The sequence below is a fragment of the Sus scrofa genome, chromosome 1 (genome assembly GCF_054392235.1).
Source record: "Sus scrofa isolate SSC_HxYL_T2T_F1_AM1 chromosome 1, Sscrofa_HxYL_maternal_Yorkshire_Landrace_v2.0, whole genome shotgun sequence".
NCBI lineage: Eukaryota > Metazoa > Chordata > Mammalia > Artiodactyla > Suidae > Sus > Sus scrofa.
Window position 1 is genome coordinate 74,107,771 of NC_139383.1, and position 23,909 is coordinate 74,131,679.

The 23,909-nt window shown below is 43.4% G+C and overlaps 1 protein-coding gene across 46 annotated transcripts in view; it reads right to left on the reverse strand.

Moving 5' to 3' along the window:
* SCML4 (Scm polycomb group protein like 4) overlaps window positions 1–23,909 on the reverse strand; it is a 136,932-nt gene that overhangs the window by 97,918 nt on the left and 15,105 nt on the right. For 17 of the 46 annotated variants that reach the window (XR_014806857.1, XR_014806802.1, XR_014806799.1 and 14 more), the window contains exon 1: window positions 23,088–23,380. The exons of 20 other annotated variants lie outside the window; for them this stretch is intronic. Coding sequence is in view for 5 of the 26 variants with exons in the window: in XM_084962218.1 (XP_084818344.1) it covers window positions 14,386–14,484 (99 nt within the window). In the remaining 21 variants the exon portion in view is untranslated. Of the gene's footprint in view, window positions 1–14,385; window positions 14,485–23,087; window positions 23,381–23,909 lie in introns of those variants that run through there. 9 more of the 46 variants (XR_014806787.1, XM_084962235.1, XM_084962367.1 and 6 more) reach the window with 2 other exon arrangements.

Consider the following 23,909-nt stretch of genomic DNA (forward strand, 5'->3'; position numbering starts at 1 on the left):
GGTTTCTTTGCATCCATAAATTTTTGCTAGTCTCATAAAAAAAAATGGGTTTTATTTTTCCAAGTTTTCTTATTATTGCCCAGGATCAAAAATTTTTCACTTTTTTTACATCCTAACTGGAGGTAGAAGTCTCTAGATATTCTGAAAATTCCAAAGAAAATTCCCAGAAGTATATGCTATTATGATGCTAAAAACTGAGAAATGTGGACTGGGAGTGAGCACATATAAAGAGAGAAACTTTTGCTTTTTACTATAATTTTCACAAATTCATTCATTTATTCCACAATTATTTATTTATTTATTTTTCTTTCTTTCTTTCCTTTTTTTTTTTTTTTTTTTTTTTTTTTTTTTTGCCTTTTTAGGGCCACACCTGCGGCATATGGAGGTTTCCAGGCTAGGGGGTCTAATTGGAGCTGTAGCCACTGGCCGACGCCAGAGCCATAGCAACTCCAGATATGAGCCGCATCTTCTACCTACAGCACAGCTCATGGCAACGCCGGATCCTTAACCCACTGAGCAAGGCCAGGGATCAAACCTGCAACCTCATGGTTCCTAGTCGGATTCGTTTCCGCTGCACCACAACGGGAACTCCTCAACAATTATTTCTTGAGCACCTACTATTTGCCAATGTCCTGGGCACTAAGAATATAGTATAAATAACAACAAAAACTCTGCAGTCAGAGTTCCCATCATGGCGTGGTGGAAACGAATCTGACTAGGAACCATGAGGTTGCAGGTTCAATCCCTGGCCTTATTCTGTGGGTTAAGGATCCAGCGTTGCTGTGGCTGTGATATAGGCTAGCAGCTGTAGCTCCAATTCAACCCCTAGCTTGGGAACCTCCATATGCTGTGGGTATGGCCCTAAAAAGCAAAAAAAAAAAAAAAAAAAAAAAAAAAAAGCTGTTCTCATGTAACTTCTGGGGAGGGGAGGGGAAGAAACGAAATAAACAAACATATAAATATGTAATAAGCCAGGTGATGATAAAGCTATAAGAACAAATTAGGTTAATAGGGATAAAGTCTGATGGCAATGAGGCTGCTGTTTTATACTGATGGCCTGGGAAGGCCTCTCGCATCGACAGATATTTGAGCAGAGACTTCAAGGAACTTGGAGAGTGAGCCACGGGAATATGCGAATGAAGAGTGTTCCAGGCAGAGAAAATAGCAAGTGCGAGAGGCCTGTGATGGGTGTGTACTTGGCATGTGCAAGGACAGTAAAGAGGGCAGGATATTAGGTGCAGAGTGACTAAGGGGAGGGGTGGGAGAATAAGAGGCTAGAGAGTGTAGTGCCCCATAGGCCACTTATGAGTCTTGGTTCTTTCTCTGAGCAAAATGCAGAATCACTAGATGTTTCCCATCAAGAGAAGTAACGTGACTTGCTCTGGCTGCTGTGTTGGAGAACATGGCTACGTGGATTCTGTAACTGATACAGAATTACTGATTTTCATTCTAAACATGGACACGTGTGTATACAACTTGCAGGACTTGACAAAATAATTTAATATAAACAAATAACCCTCAACAGCCTGCCTCAAAGTTGTCCCAGCAGAACACCCACCATTGCCTGAGGCCAGGCCCCCTGGGAGGGCAAGAGGGGACCCAGGGCTTCGCTTCTCAAGTTTCATTTCTGTCTTACAGATGCAGGACACCCAGAAGGGAGTCCAGAGGAGACAGAGAATGGGAGCCAGATTCAGACAGCAATGTGTGGTTTAAGCATCCAAGTAGACCTAATATTAGAATCCAAACACAGTATTTTATACTTGGGTGTCTGTCTATAAACATACAAAGACACATACAGCCTTCTAATTTTAAAAATTGGCTAGCCCTCCAAATTTCTTCTGCTAGCAGAGGATATCATCCAGTAGTCCCATTTTTGTCTTGTCCCTTGAAAGGAAAAAGTGTGGCAAAACTTGGGTTCAGAGCTGAGGTGGACATGCAGCCCTTACCTGGGAGGGGGCCCTGCTTGGCCTGAGGGGTAAGGCAAGCACCAGCCATCAGAGCAGGGTGGGGGCTGAAGTCAAGTTCATCTCTCCCTCTCATCCCATTTATGAATTCCTTCTACATTTGGCAGAGGTGCCACACCCCCCACACTCCCTGCCCTCACAGACTCGCTCCTTGCTTGCACACATGGGAAGTAGAAGCCTGCTCCATTGCCAGACGTGATTGATTACAAATCTTGAGCTGAACTTTGCCTACCAGAAACTTCTCTTCCTTGGCCCTAGTTCTATCACTTGATTTACATAGAGAAGTCACTTTCCCCTCCACATACGAGACTCTGTGTTCCTAGAGGAAAGTCTTGGTGAGACTCAACCTTCAGCCTGCCTTTCTCACCTTGCCTCTCTCCATACCAGACTCAGGGCATGTTTCCCCTGATCCCCAGTCTGTCTGGTACACACTGTTGAGCCTGCTGGAATCCCTCCCCATCTCCCTTCTCTGCCCTGACACACTCAGAATCATCCTTCCAGATGGTTCAAAGGGTATTTTCTTGTCAAGACTCCCTACCCTGTCCTCAGAGAGGACCATTCCCTTCTCGCACCCCCACCTTCTACAGCTGGCCTCTCAGTGCCCAGGAATGATGTGTGTGGGACTTGTCTGGCTTGCTTCTCTGCACCTCCAACCAGATTGAGAGTGTCTCTCAAGCAGGAGCCACCTTTATGTTCCCAGGCCTTTCACAAGGATGAGCATATAGCTGATGCTGAATAAGTATATGTTGAGTAGATTGATGATGTAATGACATCAAGCTGGGCATCTACCCATTTTCATAGGAATTGAATCCCACATTGCTATTTTCCAATTCCTAACAAAGATGGGGGGAAGAAGAAAAGGAAATGTCTAGGCATATCTTCCCAGCTCAGAAGACTGTAGTAGGTACTTCTGGGAACAATAAATGGCCCCCATTTACCCCCTGCCCTTTCTTAATCAGCTTGTGGAGAAGAAAAGAACAGAGATTTATTGAGTGGCACCTGCCACATGCCAAGGCCTGCACAGTAGCTTTCATCAATCTCCTTGTTGAATTCTCAGAATCCCTTCATGAGGGAGACCTCATTGTTCCCCTTCTGTAGATGAGGATCTTGGTTCTAAGTCGCTCAGGGTGACTACACTGTGACACTACAAATGCTGATGTGGGGGTTATGCTTGACTCTAAAGCCCTCCTTTTCTACCGCTCAGTATGATGCCTCTAAGAGGGAAAACTTAAGGAAGAAACAGAAATTAATGAAGAGATAACGAGAAAGTGAAGGCAGCTGGAGACCAGTTGGGCAGAAGAGAAAAAGAATGGTAGCCAAAGGAGGATATGAGGTCAAATACAAGTTGTTCTCCTCCTTCTTCTTTAAGTCATTCTTTTAAATAGAGGAGAACTGGAGTTCCCATTGTGTCTCAGCAAGTTAAGAACCTGACTAGTATCCATGAGAATGTGAGTTCAATCCCTGGCCTTGCTCAGTGGATCTGGCGTTGCCATGAGCTGTGGTATAGGTGGCAAAGCAGCTTGGATCCCGTGTTGCTGTGGCTGTGGTGTAGGCTGGCAGCTGTAGCTCCAGTTTGACCGCTAGCCTGGGAACTTCCATATGCCGTGGGTGTAGCCCTAAAAAGACAATACATACATACATACATACATACATACATACATACATGAGTTTATAGGCAAAGTATAATAAGACAGAGGAAAAGGTAGAATGTTTGAGAGAAAGATCTGGATGGATAAGAGTCTTGGAGAAGATGTTTAGGTTGTAGTGGGCACAGAAAGATGGTTCTCAGCCTGGAAGAGGTGGGCGGGGGAGATATTTTACTTTCTCAGATTCATAAGGAAGGAAAGGAGACCACTAGAACTTGAATGAGAACTTTGCACTGTCAACTCAGCTCATCCTCACAATCAGCCTGTGCCCTGGATATTCCTACCTGTCCTACAGGTGAGATAATGGGTGTAGGGAGAGGAAAGAGGGGTCAGTAGGCTTAAGGGAGGGAGGACTGGAGAGCTGAGGGATATGGAGAAGGCACTGTTGAGGGACTTGCACACAGAGGGCCCTCAAACCTAAAATACTTGCTATTTGGCCCTTCACAGAAAATGCTTACTGAACCCTCTAGTACATCATCAGCACCATGAAGGCTGAGACCCCAACTTACTTTTCCTTGTATTTCAGAACACTGCCTAAAATATAGAGATGTTAATAGATATTAAGAAAATACAAATGGGAGTTCCCGTTGTGGCTCAGTGGTTAACGAATCCAACTAGGAACCATGAGGTTGCGGGTTCGATCCCTGGCCTTGCTCAGTGGGTTAAGGATCTGGCATTGCTGTGAGCTGTGGTGTAGGATGCAGACGCGGCTTGGATCCCGTGTTGCTGTGGCTCTGGCGTAGGCTGGTGGCTACAGCTCTGATTAGACTCCTAGCCTGGGAACCTCTATATGCTGTGGGTGAGGCCCTAGAAAAGGCAAAAAGACCAAAAAAAAGAAAAAAAAAGAAAGAAAGAAAATACGAATGAATGGGGAAACATCAGATACCATCTTTTTTAACAGCATGCTTACTCGTACTCACTGAGAGGAAAATTGAGATTGTGGCCTTAGTAAAACCACACATCCTGCTATTTTCATAACCTCATTTTTTAAAAAGTGAGGGATGGCAGCCACTGCAGGGATATTTAATACAGCACCTTGAAACTCTGACAGTGGACTGACTTCACAAACCCTGATGTTTCTGTTAGATGAAAGCTGCCAAACTATACCTGAAGATTCCAATTACCCCCAGACCCAACCAAAGCCACATTTTCAACTTGACTCTGTGTTCTTTTAAACTCTAAATTTTCCAGCTTAGTTCAGCAAAGGGGAATGTAAAGTTTCACATATGACATATATGGTGAGTTGTTTTATAGGCCTTAGGATCTAAGAGCATATGGCAGCTATACTACTAGCAATGAGACCTGATGAGAAATCAGCCTGGTTGTGAAACATACTATTCCTAATTATAATAAGAGCAATGGCATTGAAATGAACAGACTTTACCTCCGGGAAGAACCAGGATCAGTGGGGGAGCAGAGCACAGGAGAACCCAGGGATTCCCGTGGAGAAGCCATGATGATGAGCTCTTGAACTACAGATTCCCATCAGCTTTGGAAGAATATATAAGTAGATGTTCCTTTTCTTTTCTTTCCTCATTGAATAAAATAAGATTTATCACAGGGCCAGGTGACACCACAGAGTCCCGTGCCTACCACCATCTCTACTTCTCCTGGGCAGCTTTCAACTCAGAGAGTCCCTTGACAACTCAAAGAGGACAAAGACTCACAAAGAGATTTTTGTCCTGATAGACAATGAACAGGCACTCATGTGCTGTTGATAATCCATGTGCTAAATGACAGAATCACATTAGCTTAAATTTGTTTCACACTCCCTGTGGCCAGACAATATGCTAGGTGTTGGACCCATCTTAGCTCATTTGTTTCCCATAGCTACCTGTGATGTAAGTGTTCCTGTCTACATTTGAAAGGTGGGAAAGCTGAGCCTCAAGGAGATGAAAAGAGGCAATCTAACCACCTAGGCAGTAGCAGGGCTGGGATTCAAACCCTGGGCTGCCCAGACAACAATGCACCACAGACCCTCGCATGCAAGGCAGCAGCTGTCCTCAGAGTTTGCCCTAAGTTAGGAGAAGACAAAATCTCTCTCTCTCTCTCTCTCTCTCTCTCTCTCTCTCTCACACACACACACACACACACACACACACACACACACACGAAATAAAGAACCACCTCCAGCCTACGGGAGGGAGCAGGGGATTGAGGTGCAGACCTGAAGGGCCCTTCAGGAGAAGTACAAGAACTGGAAGAAAGCGAGGAAGCTTCCCAGAGGTGGTGTTGCTTGAAGGGCAGGAGACTCACTTCTGGTGCTGGCAGAAACTGACTTTATCTATCTGCATGGCCAGAGTAAGTTATTCTATGTGCCTCACCCATCAGAGGGGATCAATAATTATTTGTCAAGTTCTTGATAACTAACAAATGTAAGTAAAACCACCAACTGGTTTCTACTTCCCCACTAGCAATGAGACCCAATAACCACCACCCAGGGTACAACTGTGTGATCCTGCTCCTTTCTGCTGACCTCTGGAGGGCCTACTGCTCTGCATATACCTTGCCTTCCAGGTCTTAGCATTGGCCTTCAAATTGGGCTTTGCACTCACTTCCCTGAACAATCACAGAAGTGACTGGCTTTGAGCATTAAATCCCCACCCTGGCCTGAGAGCAGGTCCCTTACCTTCAGTCAGTCCCACTACCTCCCAGTGAAGGTCTTCACCTTCCAGGGCTAAAGGTGAAAGAAATGGGGACTGAGGCCTGGCACCAATGGACCCTGCCACCTCCAAGGTCGCATCGCTGGCCTTGGGGTATTTGCCATCTTTCTCTTGGTTACTGGCTCTTTGCCCATGTGGTAGCTGGGAAGAGCTTTGAGATCAACCCCATAAGAATCCACCAGCCTGTCTGATGGCAGAGCTGGCTCCCTCCGCCTGAGGGCTCAGGTGCTCTTGTGCAATAAATTGTTGGCAGCCAGCAAATGTGTTTCGGCAACAGGGGACGAGGAGGGGGGAAATTTAAATGAGTCTTAGGGGATTGGAAAATTATTTGGTGAAATGTTTCTAAGCTTTTCCTACTTAATACCCATAAATTTCAGGGGCCATGTATGCTAACAGCTTTTGATTTATGATGTCTTTATCCTTGCATTGCATTTAAGCCAAATTATGAAAAGGTAGCAGGAGTCAAAAGAATTTTTTTAAAATGCTTTGGGACCCATCATGGGGTCGAGCCATTTCTGTCAATCTTTGCCACCACTTGGTTAAAACGAGGGCTCTGAGTGCTGACAGCCGAGTAGCTAATTGGCGTTGGATGCCAGCCCAGCAGGAGTCCTCCTCTTCTTAGAAACTTTTTCCTCACCTCCCCCAGCCCCCTGCCTCCTCCAGTAAGACCTTTTAATGGCTGCTGAGGGTGAAGAGGAAAGCCCGCCTTGGGTAAACTTTGTGGGGCCAGGTCTCACTCAGCTGCCACAGCACAGAGATATTCCCAAGACCTCTAATTAAAATGCCTACAGTCGACCAACATGCTCCTGTTTCATTACCCAGGGGTTGCAAACTCCCTGCTAATGTGGAACACAAATTAACTAAATGCCGTGTCAGCCTTTCTGGTCCCATTACAATGTTATTGTCATATTTATTAGCACAGTTCCCTGGAGGACCATGGTTGGAGTATCTGAAAAGTGAGTTAAGTACTCTCCTTGGCTAGATGAGGTAAAGGCTTGGCCATTTCCCCACACACACATCAACTTTGCAGTTTGTGCTCACACCCACTCCCCGCCAAAGACAAGCTGGCCCACTGCTGGTGTTCCTGCGGTGGATGGGAGGTGGAGATGTTCTCTCAAATGAACTGTCTTGCATTCGAGAGGCTATAAAAGTGGTAGGCTATTGCCACCGCTTTCAAAAGAACCATTCTATTATCCATTTACGAAAATTTAGCAACCTACAGCACTTGCATGAATTAATTACTGTCTGAGGAGAAAACAAACACAACCTCACCCATCACATTGTTCCAAACCATATCAGCCTAATTGCCTAGTATTCAGAATTCAGTTTACTTTTGCACATCTCCTTCCACTACTCCCTCCTGCTTTGCCTGTCTAGCTGCCTGCTTCTGCACTCACTTGTCAGAGATATAATTTACCCAGAGTAATAGGAGACTTGAATGAGGAAAAAAGAAAAAAAAAAATCTCTTTGGAATGTTTGACAAGGAAGGAAAGACATGTTACTATCACAATTTTGTTCTTGGCAAGTGCAAGAGATGTACATCCTGCACCTTCCTTCTTCCTCTTGTCCACCAGAAAAATATATTCAAACATGCAGCAGGAGATGGTTAAGGATATAGATACTACATACAGAGTGGGTGGAGAGTCAGGGTCAGGGCAGTGACATGTGAGCTATGTCTTGAAAGACATGGAGTTTTATCACATGGAGACCTGAGAGAAGAGAATTCCAAGACACAGGGAAAGAAAATGAAAAAACACAGAGGCTTTGGGAATGTAGGGGAAAGGGCAAAAAGCTCATATGGCCTTTCTCATTTCTATTTGTGCATCTGTTTTATAATGCATTAATACAAGTGTATTATATAACCTATGAATATACATATATTGAGAATGTACACCAAAGGATTTATTTATGATGGAGAACACCGTTCGAACACTTGGTGCCCATTGACATAAGCAATGGTATCTCTCTCAGATGTTCAAGCAGTTGAGTGGCTAGAGTTGATCCGTGTCTTTCAAAGGAAACCTTGCTACAGTACATGAAGTAGGCGAAGGGAGAAGGAACTGCAGGTGGAGGGGCAGGGCTGAAGGCCATGGCTCTGGTGCAGCGAAAGGGTGCCAATGAGAGGGCCCTAGTAAGGGCAATAGAGGGTGGAGGGAGAAGAGGGAAGTGCAAAAACTCTTCTGGAAGTAGCATCAACTGGGACTTGGTTTCTAGTTGGAAGGCATGGGGTGAGGAGAGTCAGGGATTCTGAAACTTATCTTGGGTAGCTGGCAAAGCAGTGATCACTTCCATGAATTCAGAATAAAGGAGACGGTGTGGGGATTAATGAGTCCAGTTTTGGAAAATGTCAATTAATGAGTCCAGTTTTGGAAATGTTGAGTTTAAGGTACCTGTGGAACATGTAGGTGGAGATGTCCACTGAAACAGTTGAAACTCCAATCTGAAACTTGGGGTAGCTAGCCAAGAAAGTCTGTAGATATATGACCCCCTCACGTAACCAACCCTTTCTGTCTATATAGCCTTTGATCCATTTGGAAAACATGGGGAGCAGCTCTGTGCTGGGCCAGATACTCATGTGGTCCAGGGAAGGGGTAGTTAACACAAAGCCTATTCCTGGGCTGATAAGGCCAAACCTGGCACGAGCCACGTTGAGCATAGACCTCTGTCCTGGAGGTTCACATAATAATCTTGATGTCACCACTATCAGGTGAGGAACCCAAACACAGGGCACTCATTTTCACTGCCCTCCCTGTAGTCCCTCCCACTATATCTGCTACACTGAGGTCCAGAATCACTGGAAATCTTCAATCTTGGGTATCGGGTGGTATGCAGATAAAGTCACTCAAAAAGACCCCAGAAATGCCCCTGGCCTCCAAGCAAGGCAGCTGTCCCAGTGCTTTCTCTCAATGCCTGAATATCAACCAAAACCACGACAATTCACACCATCAGATATGAGTAAGGAAGGCGCTGCATTTATATGTTAACAGCAATGTATTTTCAAACTTCTTCATGCTCAGCCATCATCTACTGCCCATCCTCAAATCAGGGATTCTAGGAAAACTTTACAGGTTAACACTGCAGTGGCTTTGGCCTAGGATTCAAGAATACAAGATTTCTATCCTAGCCTTGCTACCGTCATAGTCCCTAAAGCAAGGGCATTTCAGTCTCCTTGCAACGAAGCTTGTTAACCACTACACAATGCATCTGAACATCAGTGTTAAAATTCAGGCCACAATAAAATTATTATTAATTTTCAACAGGTTAATTGGTTAAGAATAAGAAGGAAATCCTAGATTGAAAAGTTCAAGAAAATCTAGTTAAAGGAATGAAAGTTGGATTAATAATTTTCACTCAAATAGAATCTGTATCCTTAAGACTCCTTGACCCAACTGGTTCACAAATCATCTCAGGATGTCTTGTGTCCTACTGGAAGAGGCAGAATGCACTGTGGGAGCTGTGTCCACAGCATAAACTCTGGAGCTCTATCAGTACAAGTTTCCTTGTTGAGTTCCATCAACTTTATGAACTTGGTGAACTTGAATCCCTGGAGGAGGAGGAGGAGAGATAGAGGGATATTCCATTTAAAAAGGAATTGGAGGACTTCCCGTCGTGGCTTAATGGTTAACGAATCCAACTAGGAACCATGAGGTTGCGGGTTTGATCTCTGGCCTCACTCAGTGGGTTAAGGATCCGGTGTTGCCATGAGCTGTGGTGTAAGTCGCAGACATGGCTTGGATCTGGCATTGCTACAGCTGTGGCGTTGGCTGGTGGCTACAGCTCCAATTAGACCCCTAGCCTGGGAATCTCCGTATGCTGTGGGTGCAGCCCTAGAAAATACAAAAAGACAAAAAAAATAAAAATAAAAATAAAAAGGAACTGGATATATGAGACTACCTCCTCTGCCCTGAGGGGAGAATTGGAACTTTGCAAGATAGGTCCCTCAGCTATCTGGAGTTGGATTTGGCAATTATGTGACTGACCTAATATTCAAAGAAATGTAGGTGTTTGCTAAGCCATAAGAGACCATTATGAGACACATTTGCCATAGATAGTTTATAGGGAAATAGATGAAAATTGTCAGATGAAATCCTAAACACTGTTGTACACTGAATTGTATACCCCCAAAATTTATATGTTGAAGGCTTAACCCCAAATGTGACTGTATTTGGAGGGAGGCCTTTAAAGAGGTAATTGATATGAAATGAGGTCATAAGGGTGGGGCTCTGATCCAACAGGACCAACATCCTTCCAAAAAGAGGGAGAGACACCAGGGTACTCACCCACAGAGGAAAGGCCATGAGAGGACACGGCAAGAAGGTAGCCATTTACAAGCCAAGGAGAGAGGCCTCAGGAGAAGTGAAACCACTAACACCTTGATCTTGGATTTCTAGTCTCCAAAACTGTGAGAAAATAAATTTCTGTTGTTTAACCCACCCAGTCTTTGGTATTTTATTTTGGTGGCCCAGGCAGTCTAATATAGGCACTATGAATACATTTTTTTTCTTCAATACCAGAAATAGCTGTTTTCATCCTGTAAACATATAATCAAAATAAATACAACTTGTTTGTGAACTTACTTGTTTTCTTTATTGTATTTTGTGCTTCTTGTTGTTTCTTATATGAATTGACCTACCCCTACTCTCTTTAGTCCGAACAGGACCCATCATTACACAGGGTGAAAGCTCCAACCCTCTCTCAGACACTGAGGATGGGGGTGAGAACAATCACAGGCCCTGCTGATTTGCAGCACGTCATGTAAATGAGGGCTGCCCAGAAGGCCTCCACTCAAAAGGCACCTGCCTGGAGCAAAAGCTGTGTCTTCTTTAAGAGGTGCCCACCACTGATTTTATGTTCAGCAAAGATATTAATTCAAAGAGATAAAACCTCTGTCCTAGAGAGTTTTTATCCCACTTCTGAGGGTGATTTAGACACAAATTCACAGAGTCAGGACAGTGGGTAACTGAAATTGATGATGCCACATGACAACATCTAAACAAGCAGGGTCCAGAGGGGGACATGAAAATGTCCAGCTACCTTCACAGTCATGAAACATGGACCCATCATAGCGGCTATGATATCACATTGTATACATCACATCTGAGCTTCTTGTCACCACTGAGCCAGGCTTCATATTACATACTGAGACAGGGTGTCCAGTGACCCTGACTTCCAGGGCAGACGTTCTCTCACCAGAGGACCAAGCAGGCATACAACCCTGTGCGGGAGCCGGCAGGGAGCCTGAACAGCAGCAGCATACCTGTGGGCAGCCCAAGCAACTGGGCTCCCAGGAAGGCAGCCAGAACTCTGAAGGGCATCTCAAACTTCCCCAAAAGTAGAGTCACCAACACGGACAATTCTCCAAAAGCTGCTCTGAACTTTTCCAGGAGACATTATGGGAAGGATTCTGAAGATCACAGTCCTTACCGGTGAACTGAGCAATATCACCAAGCATTTCAACTCCAAACCCTCAGACCAGAAATAAGGGTGACCTAGGGCATAAAGCAATCCTTACCAAACTTTAGATCCTTAGGTAAAAACTTTGAATATTTTTCATGGCTGAATACCTCCTATGATGGTCAATTTTTATGTTTCAACTTGTGACTGGACCATGGGGCAACCAGATAATCCAGTCAAACATTATTCTGAGTTATGTGTGACATGATCTTAGATGAGATTAATATTCCAATCTGTAGAGTGAGTAAAGTTGATCTGCCCTCCCTAATGTGGATGGAGCTCATGCAATCAGGTGAAGACCTGAATAGAACACAAAACTGAGTAAGAGGGGACTCCTCCTGCCTGATGGCCTTTTCACTGGGAAATCAGGGTTTTCTTGTCTTCAGACTTGAACTAAAACATCAGCTCTTCATAGGTCTCAAGTCCACCAACTTTCAGACTGGACTTCTACCATCAGCTCTCCTGGGTCTCCAGCTTGCTGACCACAGATCTTGGGACTTCTTAGCCTCCATAATCATGTTAGCCAATTCCTTAGGGTAAATCTCTATCTGTAATCTGTCTGTCTATCTATCTATCTATATCTAACTATCCATCTATCTATCAATCTATGCTCTTAGCTCTATTTCTCTGGAGAACCCTAACAATACACTTCCTGAACCATATTTACTTAATATGTACTAAACCTTTAAATAGCTTATTTCAATAAATGCATTTTAAAATGCAACCCTGACTTATTCATAAATTTACATCAAGTATTTTTATTAAACATAAATATATAAACTAACCAAAAAGTTAAATACACACTAATTAAAATTATAGTTCCCCTGAAAACACACACACTTCTGATGGTAACTATATATGGAACTATGGAACAAAACATCTTTCATTTCAATCCCTAGCAAATGGAGATCAACTATATTTACTAGTAAATCCTACCCTCATTTTCTTTGTTTTTTGTCTTGTTTTGTTTTGTTTGTTTTGTTTTGTTTTGTTTTTTGACCACATGTGTGGCATGCAGAAGTTCCTGAGCCAGGGATTGGCCCCGCACCACAAAACTGACAACATCAAATCCTTAACCTGCTGCATCACCAGGGAACTCCTTATGCTCCTTTTTGAGCAGAAAATCCTTTTAAGTTCAAAAATAACACAAAATTCAACAGAAAGAATGCCATTACTATGTACTTCAGTTATTAGTTGCTACATTTAATAAAACTACCTCAAACTTTGTGGCTTATTATGTAGGTCTCATTATTTTGTGGGTCAGGAATTCAGGGAAGGCTTGACTGGGCAGTTTGCTTGTGACCCCATTGGCATCAGCAGGAGGATCCACTTCCAGAATGGTACCTTCACCCACATGTTTAGTGGCTCTGTATTTCCTGCCTCTTTCTCTCTCCCTTGGTCTCTCATCCTCCAGGGCCTCTCCACAGAGTTTTGGCTTCTCACATCTAGCAGCCCTAGGACAGTCGTACTTCTTATGTCAGATGGCTCAGAGCTCCAGAGGCCCCTTACGTCTGCCTTCTGCCACATTCAATGAGCCACACAAGTCACTTGGGACAGCCCAGGCTCAAGAAGAGGGAATAAGACCACACAGCTCCATGGAAGGAATGTCAAAGAAACCGTAGCCACATTTATTTCTTCCTTCCATTCTTATGTACTGAAGAAGGCGAAAGTCCTCATGCATGGGATTTCCACATCACAGGTAAAAGTGTACCATGTATCCAAGAACAAAAGCAGGAGTCAGCTCACACTGGAGCAAAGGCATCATTCTGGAGTTGGGCACACCTGGCTTTGAGACCAGGAATACCACTTACTGGGTGACCTTGAGCCAGTTGCTTAAAGTCACTGAAGCCCAGAGGTTTTGTCTGTAGAGTGAAATGATACATTCCAGGGCTATTATGTGGATACCTAGTAAAAAGCTTTACTTTAAATGCTTTTAAGCAAACCCAGAGAATGGTGAGGATTTTACAAAGTCATTATTTAAATACTGCATTTATGATAAAACTTACACAAAATCTGAAGAAGAATGAGACATGATAGAAAAGGCCTTCTCACTTAGCTTAAAGGTGCAGTTTTTGGAGGAAATTTGCTAGCAAACATCTTCCGAAAATGTCAAAGTTGCCCCCAATTTCCTGCCATGATGTTTGAGATGGCTCTACTTAGTAATCATGTAGGGAGCTGGCAAAATAGTACCATCTTTTTTCTAACCCATAATTAATCAGGTGCTTGGGGAGGCAGGAAAGAGTGAAATGCACAGCAGGTTGGCATGCTCTGATCCACAGGTGCTCAGGGGTGGTGATAACACCCTTGCAGAGGAGCATTGTGGAAATGCCTTGGACTTGGTTTTACCTGGTCCAGTGCTGGGAGCAAGATGAGTATTCCTGCAATTACAGGACAGAGACCAGAAATGCTGGGTGCATGCAGCTGGCCCACATAATGAAGCACTGTCTCACCATAAGTGAAGACCTCATTTTTCTGAACCTAGAACTAAATTCATTTTATGTATAAACATAATGTATTTCTATTCAGCTATAATATTCTCCAGGAAGGCAATTAGTATATAAATCAAGGAAAGACTGTTCTCTGTTTTGTTCAGAATTCCAAGATTTGATTGCCATTTTAGAAAATCCTGTCACTGGCAGAAACACAAGATCATGTTACCTGAGTCCCCAGAACCATCGTGTGTTTTAGCTGCACTGGAGGTAGCAGGTGTCAAGCATCTGAGCACTTCACTGTGGCGTATGGAGTGGGATGCCTGCACTGGAAGTAATCATAAATTACATTGTCTTCAGTCCGCTTTGTATCTCAGTTATGACATCATGCTGATTTTTCTTAAATCATGAGTGTGGGTGGGTTATATTATCTGGGTGAAGTGAATTAACTAATTCACTTCAGGATTGTAAATAGGGCATTAAAAAATATTTGTAATAAAAATAAGGGTTTGAATCTGACAAGTCTGAGAGGCCACTGTTTTAAAAGAAGTTCGCTGTGGATCAAAAATGCCTTTCCAAGTAGAAACACCAGGGAATCATTTCCTTTCTGGAACCAGCTGGACCTGGGAACAGCCCAGCCAGGCCAAGCAGGAACAGCTGGCTCTGAGCATGAAAGGGCTCTTTCTCTTCAGCCCTCACAGGTGAAAAGACGTAGATGCTTCATCAGCTTTTCAAAACTGAAGGAAAAGCTGAGTGGTCTTCATATGGCCACGTGACCATACAACAGGTTAACATAAGCCTCAGTCTCCTTATCTGTGTGGTGAAGATAAAAATAGCCCCACCCTTGCTGAGGAACTTGCAGAATTCCTCTATGGATTCAATCAAACAAATGGGATAAAGTACATTCAGTACTTTCCCTCAGCATCCTTGAGCATATGGTGCTAAGTGGGGACATGTATTTATTACCATTCTTACAGGACTGCACAGTTTACAAAGCCCCTTTCCATATACCGTTTTCTTGAACTTTATATACATTATCCCAAGTAACCCTCCCAACAACTCCTGAAATAGTATATCCTATCATCTAATAAAGTAGGGGTAACGCCAAAGAGCATGCGTGTCCTTTCCACAACACTATGCTTCCTCCAACTATGCCATCATTATCATTCATTTAATCATTCATTCATTCATTCAACAAATATATATAGAGAGAGAGAGAGAGAGAGAGAGATAGTTTTTTTCATTTTTCTTTTTTGGCCACCCTGAGGCATGTGGAATTCTGGGACCAGGGATCAGATCCAAACTGCAGTTGCCATGTAAGCCACAGCTGCTGCAAAGCCGGATCCTTAACCCCCTGTGCCAGGCCAGGGATCAAACCTGAATCCCATGTGCTCCAGAGACACTGCTGATCCCATTGTGCCACAGTGGGAATTCCCAACAAATATTTATTGAGCACTTGCCATATTCAAGGCACTGGGCCTCAGCAGTGGGGACTGACAGGAGTATTGACCCCAGAGAGGTCCAGAGTTGCCTCGATACTTGCCCTAGGCCACACCGGTAGCCAGCCAACAGAATTTTCCCATTCAAAATCCATGCTGCCCCACTCAGATTTATTATGTGCAGCTCTGAGGACAAAAGAAGGCCCTCACGGAAGAAAGAAATTACTGGAGAAAGAAGCTGAGAGAATTTCTGGGGGAAGATTCCCTTGCTAACCATTAGTGCCCCCGACAATGGAAGAGGCAGCCTCTTGAGGGTGGAGCCTATGCCCTCTGCAGACACCAGGGGAGAGACTGAGCTTTGCCCTGGGAGGGAGGCCTTCAAAACCCATTCAATCCAAATAGCTGGGAATCACTTGAGAATCACTTAGAGACCACCTCTCAGAATATAGATTTTTACTTTTAATTCTGCCCTTCAAATGTCAGATGTTTTTCCCTCAAACTCATTATTTAGGTTATTATTTTACCCTTCCAGCTTCCACAGAGGGGTAAGCTGGCTAGAAAATGGTCTGGGACTTAAGCGACTCCATGGTCCAGTGTAAATTCCCCTTATCTTGTCCCAGGTCTGTATTCTCAGGGATGAAAAAGAAAACTCCTTGGAAACTGATGATCCATCTATCAGGCACACAAGCAGAATATAGGAAATCTCAACCAAAGGGCAGCCTGGGTCTGCTTAACTATGTCCAGGAAGCCATGTAACATACACTGCCCATGAACTAGAAATCTATAAGGACAGGCAAGGTCTTTGGTCCCATAGAAATATTTTTTCCTCAGGCATGAAAATGTCAAATATAGTCATAAAAGCAGTGGCCTAACAGAAATAGATTCTTTTCGTAATGTTTATACTTCTAGTTTATTCCACACTACTCTGGTCTCAAGCCAACTAGTAAGAACTCAGTTTCTCCGTACTTGACCTTAGCAGATTTGGGCTGCTTCCAGGGAAGCAGTGTATAAGAGACAAGCTTTTCTGAATGAGCTTTTCCTTTATTCTGCTGTCAGAAAACTTAGGTCCTTTATGTTTTACTAGGTTCATGCCAAATGACTTCTAACTAAAAGGAGGGCAATTGAAGGAAAAGATGGTATAACCAGCGCATTATACTATCACATATCTTTGGCCCCCACACATCATCATAACACTTCGCACCCTAATGAGATCCTAACTTCGATTCTCTGGAGAGAGTTTATATTCACCTGATCTCATTAACACAATGCACAGTTGAACAGCCTCTCACTGTGGGACCAATTAACTATTTCCACATCAGGCGCCACACAGCCCCAACGTATAGTTTGCTCTCATTATTTATGCTAAATACTTAGTACTAATTACATTACAAAATTCAATATAAGGGCTATATTTTCACACTGTGGGTGGTGATTTCAGGCATTAGAGCCAGTTGGGATTTTTTTTTTTTCAACTATTTCTATGCTTCGTTTGTAATTTGTGCACCAAAACTTAAAGCTCTCTACAGCTTTCTACTTGAAGCATTTTTGCAGACAAGATCTTAAAAGTGACATAATCAAACATGCTTGAGCATCTTTTGGCATCTCAAAGAGGAGAATTCTCAATAGAAGGGGGAATGCAATGATTGCTATTGGATTGACCCCTCCCCCCCCCAAATCTCATGACAAAATCCCCCAGCCCAAGCAACAATGCCAATAGCATGAACCAAACCAGTGACTGGCTTCTCAGGACTGAAAAGTGACAGAACTCTATTCCCACAATAGCGTTCTTTACTGATCCATAAACCCAATGCCTCACACAACATTTTTTAACTATTTACCTTAGGATAAATGGCATGTCTTAAAAACTAATTGTTTGATTAAGCCTTGACATCACCATAATTTCCCAATAGCAAGGGCCACTAAATCTAAAAGGACTGTGAAGGAACTAGGTCAGCCTCTTTTCTGGAAGGCCATGAAGATTGACAGTGACTCCTATTGACTCCAAGAGTTTAGAAACAGTGAGGTCCAACGGAATTGTTTTAGTAACATGACCTCAGAATCCCGGCTCCAAAACAAAAACCATGAATGCCTCAAAGGTGGTTTTCACTTTGGGTTCTTCTTTTCAGTTCTTCCTTTTTTCTTTTACCAAGGCCCTGTCCAAATAGGATTCAAGTCCTGAGGCCAGCCCCAGGCCTGCTCAAAGGCTTCATCCAAGGCAGACCCTCGCACACGCTGCTGCGAATGTTAGAATGTCAGTCTGGTGAGCGGGTTTTGGACTCGGCTCTGGACCTGGCTCTGGACACCAGGGAAAAACACAATCCTTGGTGTTCAACCCTGGTTTTCTCATCAGAACAAGGATGTCCCAGGTACGACTCATGGACAAATGCAAAAGGGAACATAGAAAATCTTTCCTTCAATACAAAAGAAATCTACTCATCAGGTCTGCGTGCTGACAGCCAGGCTATTACTGAGTCCTTTCTGAACTGCACCAGGGGGACCTAGGAGGGCGAGATGGTCAGGTCCTCATTGGAAGGGGCATGGAATAGGCTCTCTCCTCTGGGTTTTATCTTTGTTCAGTGCCATTTTCCCTAGGCTTAACTGGGACCCAACCAGTGTAATTCTTTGCTCTGCCCAGATCAGCTTTTTCTCCCTAGTGCCCACCTTCATGAAAGGCTGATTATTTCTTTAGGATGAATTTCAAGCCATATGTTTCCATTTGGGAAGAATTAGGGCTTTTGCTCTAGAATGGTCAGTAGAGAGACAAAAAGGGCAAAGGCTTTTATAACCCAATATTCAGCTCCCAAAAGGTGAGTCACTATTGCAAGGGCTAACCAGACAATGTCACCACCTTTCAAAGCATAGTATTGATGCCATTTTTCCCTGGCACGTTAATTTGCTCACAACAACCAACTCCATTCCTCTGCCTCTGCCCCGAATGCCTTACAGAGGCAGTAAGGCCACTACTCCACAGTCCAGCCCCTTTCCCAAAGGGCTCAAAGGAGTGTGCAATCCTTTTTAAAAAGCAGTAATACTGGGACCAAGTTCCATTTATCTGATGAATAAATGCAGCTGCTGAAAAAAAAATGCACACATACCTCCCCACAGATAAAAATTTAGGTAGAAAATGTCTGAGTTGGTGGGAGACTAAAGAGGAGTGTATATGGTTCTGTGCCACCAGATTCTCTATAGAACACAACTGGTCAAACAGTAACAATAGCAATCCCAGGAAAGCTTGCCATGTGGATGTCAGAATATACTCCCATCACTCCAGGGTGTCACAGAGACTTGGTGGAATGACTTCTCAGCCTAACACAAGGTGGGAACTGCCACTGGGTAATAAATGCTTTTCTGTGCTAAAATAGTAGTTCACAAAGGAATCACGGCAAGAAGCAAGAGGTATTTTATCTCCTCAGTGGTGGCAAAGTGCCTCTTCAGATTGAAAAATGCTGATTTATTCCAGAAGCACAAATCCTGCTGGCTGTTCGTCTCCATCCCACCCTCTTGAATGCAGGGATATTCTTGACTGGGTCGGAACTGTCAGCTTAACCCAGCAGGAAGTTTTGCCTCCACCATCCCATCCTAGCCAGGTCTCTTGGCTGAGAGAAGCAACAGCTCACCAGCGCTAACGTTTGAAGAATCCAGAGGGTTGAGAGAGAGGTCTAACTCCTGGTAGGAATGATCTGTACCCATCACACTTGCCTTCCAGCTGCTGTAGCCAAATGGCAGTGTCCCTCCTCAGGCTGCCCCTGAACGCTGCCCACAAGTGGCCAGCAGCACCGGGGAATGTGTGTGTGTTGGTGGGGGATGAGGGGCTGTTCATCGTGGAGCAGGCTGCTCTGAAGTGCTTAGCGCTCCCGTGCCTTCTTAGACACTAGTACATATAGGTCAGAACAAGCCAAATTTCAAACACCCGTGAACTCCGTAGCTCCTCTTCTTCAAGTCACAGCCTAAATCTCGGCATCTAACAAACCACGAGTGAGAGTTTGCAGAAATATGAAGGAACAAACCCTCGCCAGAACTGAAACCGAGATAAATGCAACAACAATGAAAAACACTTAGAACCTCGTGGGCTTGTAGCCAAACACTTGAACTCGGTATGTACGTACCATTAAATGCAGGACTCATCACAGTGATTTACAGCAGAGATTCTAGCAGAGATTTATGGCAGAGACTGGCATGAGCTCTTGCAAATGCAGAGGTTTGGGAGGGAAAGGTAGAAAAGGAGGCGAAGAAAGAGAAAGCGACAGATGCAAATGCAATTCAAACACTCTGAGCCACTCTTTCAACCTCAGAAATTCTACCACAGTTTGGGTGATCCTAATGGTCTTTGAATCACGTTGGAAAATGTCACAATAGACATTTGAATTAAAATCCAGCAGGTTCGCCAAAAGACCAATTGTTAAAAATTGGCAAGATTCCAGAGAACTTACTAGACTGCATACTGCCCAGGGCTGAGAGAATTACTAATTCCAGAGAAAGTTAATTATCACCTTATTGATAAAGGGGTAATTTTTTAAAGCTTATGGTGTGGCTTTTGTGACTCATTAATTAAAATTTAGAGTAATTTACTAGACACAGTCGAGGCTTCTGTTACATTATATATGTACCAAACCATTTGATTTTTTTTCCAGGGGATGTTTTTAATCCCTCTTACCGCTCCTCACCTGCCTGCCTTTGAAGGCAACAAAAACATTAAAAAAACGAGTAAATCTCAAACTAGCCTTTTGGGAGGTTGCAGGATTAAGAGAGATGACCAAGGAGGCACTTAAACAAAGCTCTCTCCTTAGAAATGACAAATTTGCTTGCCGAAATTAGGAAGCACATGTGCTCACATCAAAATGGACTGCTTTCACAAATTTCATTTCCAAAATGCTAGATGGAATTTCCTGCCTTTTGATAATTTGATGGGAAAAGAGTCTTTGTTTATTTCTTTTGCCTTCTTTCCCCCACCATCGCCGAATAAATGCTGATGCTCGGGGAAAGAGAAGCCGCACCGAATGAAACTGAAGGTGTTGGACTCTGAAGCCCCAGCCCGATGAGGGTTAGTGTCGCCTCCGATCTCCCCAGGACGCTCGAATCACTAAGCACCCCCAGCCACCTGGTGTCACTGTGCTGCTGAGGCTTGCAGGGGTACAGGCTTGGGGAGAACCACGTCTGAGCTCTGCCCAGGGACCCAAGGAGCCGGGCTCCAGCTCCGCCCCAACCCCTGCAGGGACCCCAGGCTTCGCTGGAGGGTGTCTTCAGCAGCGTGTGGATGTGTGTGACGTGTCCTCTCGCCACACCAAACTGTCAACAGACCTACAAACACTCTAAAATCTAACTCCCCACATGTAAGGAAAGGTGGTCTCTCTCTGAGCATTCCCTGTTTTGATTTAAGGGAACTTCAGCAATGTTTTCCTCAAACTTATGGAAGTATTTAAGATCCAAAACTGAGAGTTAAAAAAAAAAAAAAAAAAGCCACCACAACATGAGAGGTTTAGCCCAATCTGCTTGTGATTTTTCACATCATTTAAAGTTTAAATTTTTTTTTAAATTCTGTCTTTGTACTTTGGGGCATCACTTGAATTTTATAATTAGCACATATTATTTCACATTTTATAAGTCATCACTTTTTCGAAGTTTCATACAGAACTTCTCACAGCAGAGGAGAGTATTTGGGACCAGCTTGTTTTCTGGCAGCTGGTCTGCTTGTCTTACCTGCTGTTGGAGGAGCCCTTGTGACCCCAGCCCCCAGAAGCCAAGAACCAGAAAGTGAAACTGCTTCTGCTGGTTTCACTTGCCTTGAAAACACCCCATCAAAAGCAAATAAATGACCGAAAGCAATTTACTCTTTTTCTTATTGTTTTCTGTTACTGTTCACATATCGGTTTTGTTGTTCTTATTTGGGTGGGTGGGTGGGTTTGGGCAGTAAAATAAAAGTAATTTTAGTGGCATAGGGAAGAAAAGTAAATAGTGAAACTTATAAAAGAACTGGGTTTTTGTGGAATTTGCACTTTTCTTATAATTCCACGAATCAAACAGACATAAATTTACCAAAAAATTACAAAGTCTCTCCACATACAATTGTGAGCTAAAGAAAACACGTTCATATTTTTTACCATATCTGTCACGAATATGTTTGAAAGATGAAGATTGTAAAGCTACCGAACAACTTCCCTAAAACTGATGGTTCTACATTAACATTTTATTTGAGTTTAGATGATTCCCTGCTGCTGCTTCTCTAGGTAATCTTCACCGAGAACTGTTGCTCAAATACTCGCCTCATTTTTTCAGGCTGGTTTGACCAAACAACACACAAAAAAATGCTCCACACGAATACTGCACCCTTAGGTAGTTTACTTTTCCACACTATAAATTCCTTCATAGTTATTTTTATGCTTTCACTCCAAATATTTTAATTTTTTTTTAAGTCTTGAGAAAAAAGAAGCAGCTATGTTTCTCACTCTTCAAAAAATGATTCCTCCGGTTGAAAAGGAAGAAAAACAGAATATACAACAAATGTCTGGATTCTGAAGTGCCAGGATTACTTTCTCAAAGACCACAATGTCTGAGACTAACCAAAAAGCCACTTTCTCAGGAAGCTACTGATTGTCTGACCCTCCTGAACACCGTCTTAGAGCCTCCTTGCTTCACCATTACAGGTGGTGGAAAAACCTTTGATTTGGCACCTCAACCACTGGTCAAATGATTTACATGCAGCCAGCACCTCACCCTCATCCACTGTCCTGTCCCGCTCGTGGCAGCAACCTGGAGAGGAAGCTTCATGGTGCCAGGTTCCAGTCACACAATGTCCCACCTGGGAAGGAGGTGACTCTGTACTGGAACTTGGGAAAACTGCTCCTGACAATCCACAGTCACCTGTTTTTTGTCCCCCCCAAACTAACAAATACCAGCAACTGACAATAAACACTTTTCTCATCTGTCCTGGTAAATTAGGAAAATCCAGCACAAAGACATATGAAATACCCATCTGAGATATAAAAAATAAAATTCAAGTTAAAAACAAAACATTCTTGCATGTTCATAGCACATTGATTGTAAAAATTAAATTTTAGGTAAATATTTTTATCTGAAGACAAATGACATTTTTTTTTAAATTAAAAACCAAAACAAAGCAAAGTGAAATCATCAAAGTGATAAAATTAAAAAGCTGTCCAATAATTTGAGTTCACATATGGGGAAAAAAATCACTTTCTACATATTCAAATGCAGAATGTACAGGTAGTGTATGTACCCCAGACTGTAAACTATATAATTCTATGCTGTATCTTTTTCTCTGAGATCTGGTTAAGAAATCAAACATTGTATTTTGAGTAGGAAGAACTAAAGTTTACCTGCTGGCCTCAGCGGTTTTAGTGCAGGGCACTCATGCATTGCCATAGAGGTAGGCATGCAACCCAGAAGAACTGAAACAGGTAACCTGTCATGCTGACAGTGAAAAGAGAAGGATCCCATGTCAACAGCACACCCTCCAATTGTGCATTTCCCTTACCTACAGCTCGTTCACCAGAGCCTGATCAGGTTCTTTACCAGGCCGGGAATGTTGACTCAGAAGACAGATGACTTTCAGTACATGCAAATCGAGTATTGCAAAAGCTAGTCTTCCACCCGTGTGTTAGTAGCTCACAGTTAGTCTCCAGCAGCCCTGCTCTCCGGCTGCAAACATCTCATTAGACTAATGCATTCAGCACAGGCAGAAAACTCGATTTACCATAGCTACAGCAATGAATTTCCATTACGATGACAGCTTCAACCACATCATGTCCGGAAAACCAGCCAACCACTGGCTTTTAAAGAACACACACATTTTACATGCAGAAAACGAGGCATGTGTGTATGTATGTATGTGTGTGTGTGTGTGTTTCGTGTTTCCTTCCTCTCAGCAGCCCAACTAAGAGAAATATGCAGTGTAGCTTTTTGCCGACACAAGCTGCAAGGTAATGACACTTCTGCTTCTTTGGTAGTTACGTCCTTGTAATAACCTGAATTATGTCACAATTGTCAGAATGGGTGTTTTTGACATTTCGGTTTTTATTACCCCTCCTCTGTTGCCATAGAAACCAGACTGTAACATCATCTCTTTGTCCCAGTCCTGCAGCAGTGTGGGCTAGCACCGGGCTTATAAGATACTGGTAATCTGAAGGAGTGAATGTTTGACTTTGAACAAATAAAACAAAAAGAAATATTCTAATGATGTTGTTCGGGACAAACTATGTGTTTGCCAGAGGAGTGCACCTGCATAGGGAAGCACACAGTGGTCATACGTGTTAACCCACAGCTGCATATGACACGTGTGGTCAGATATTTAGAATGG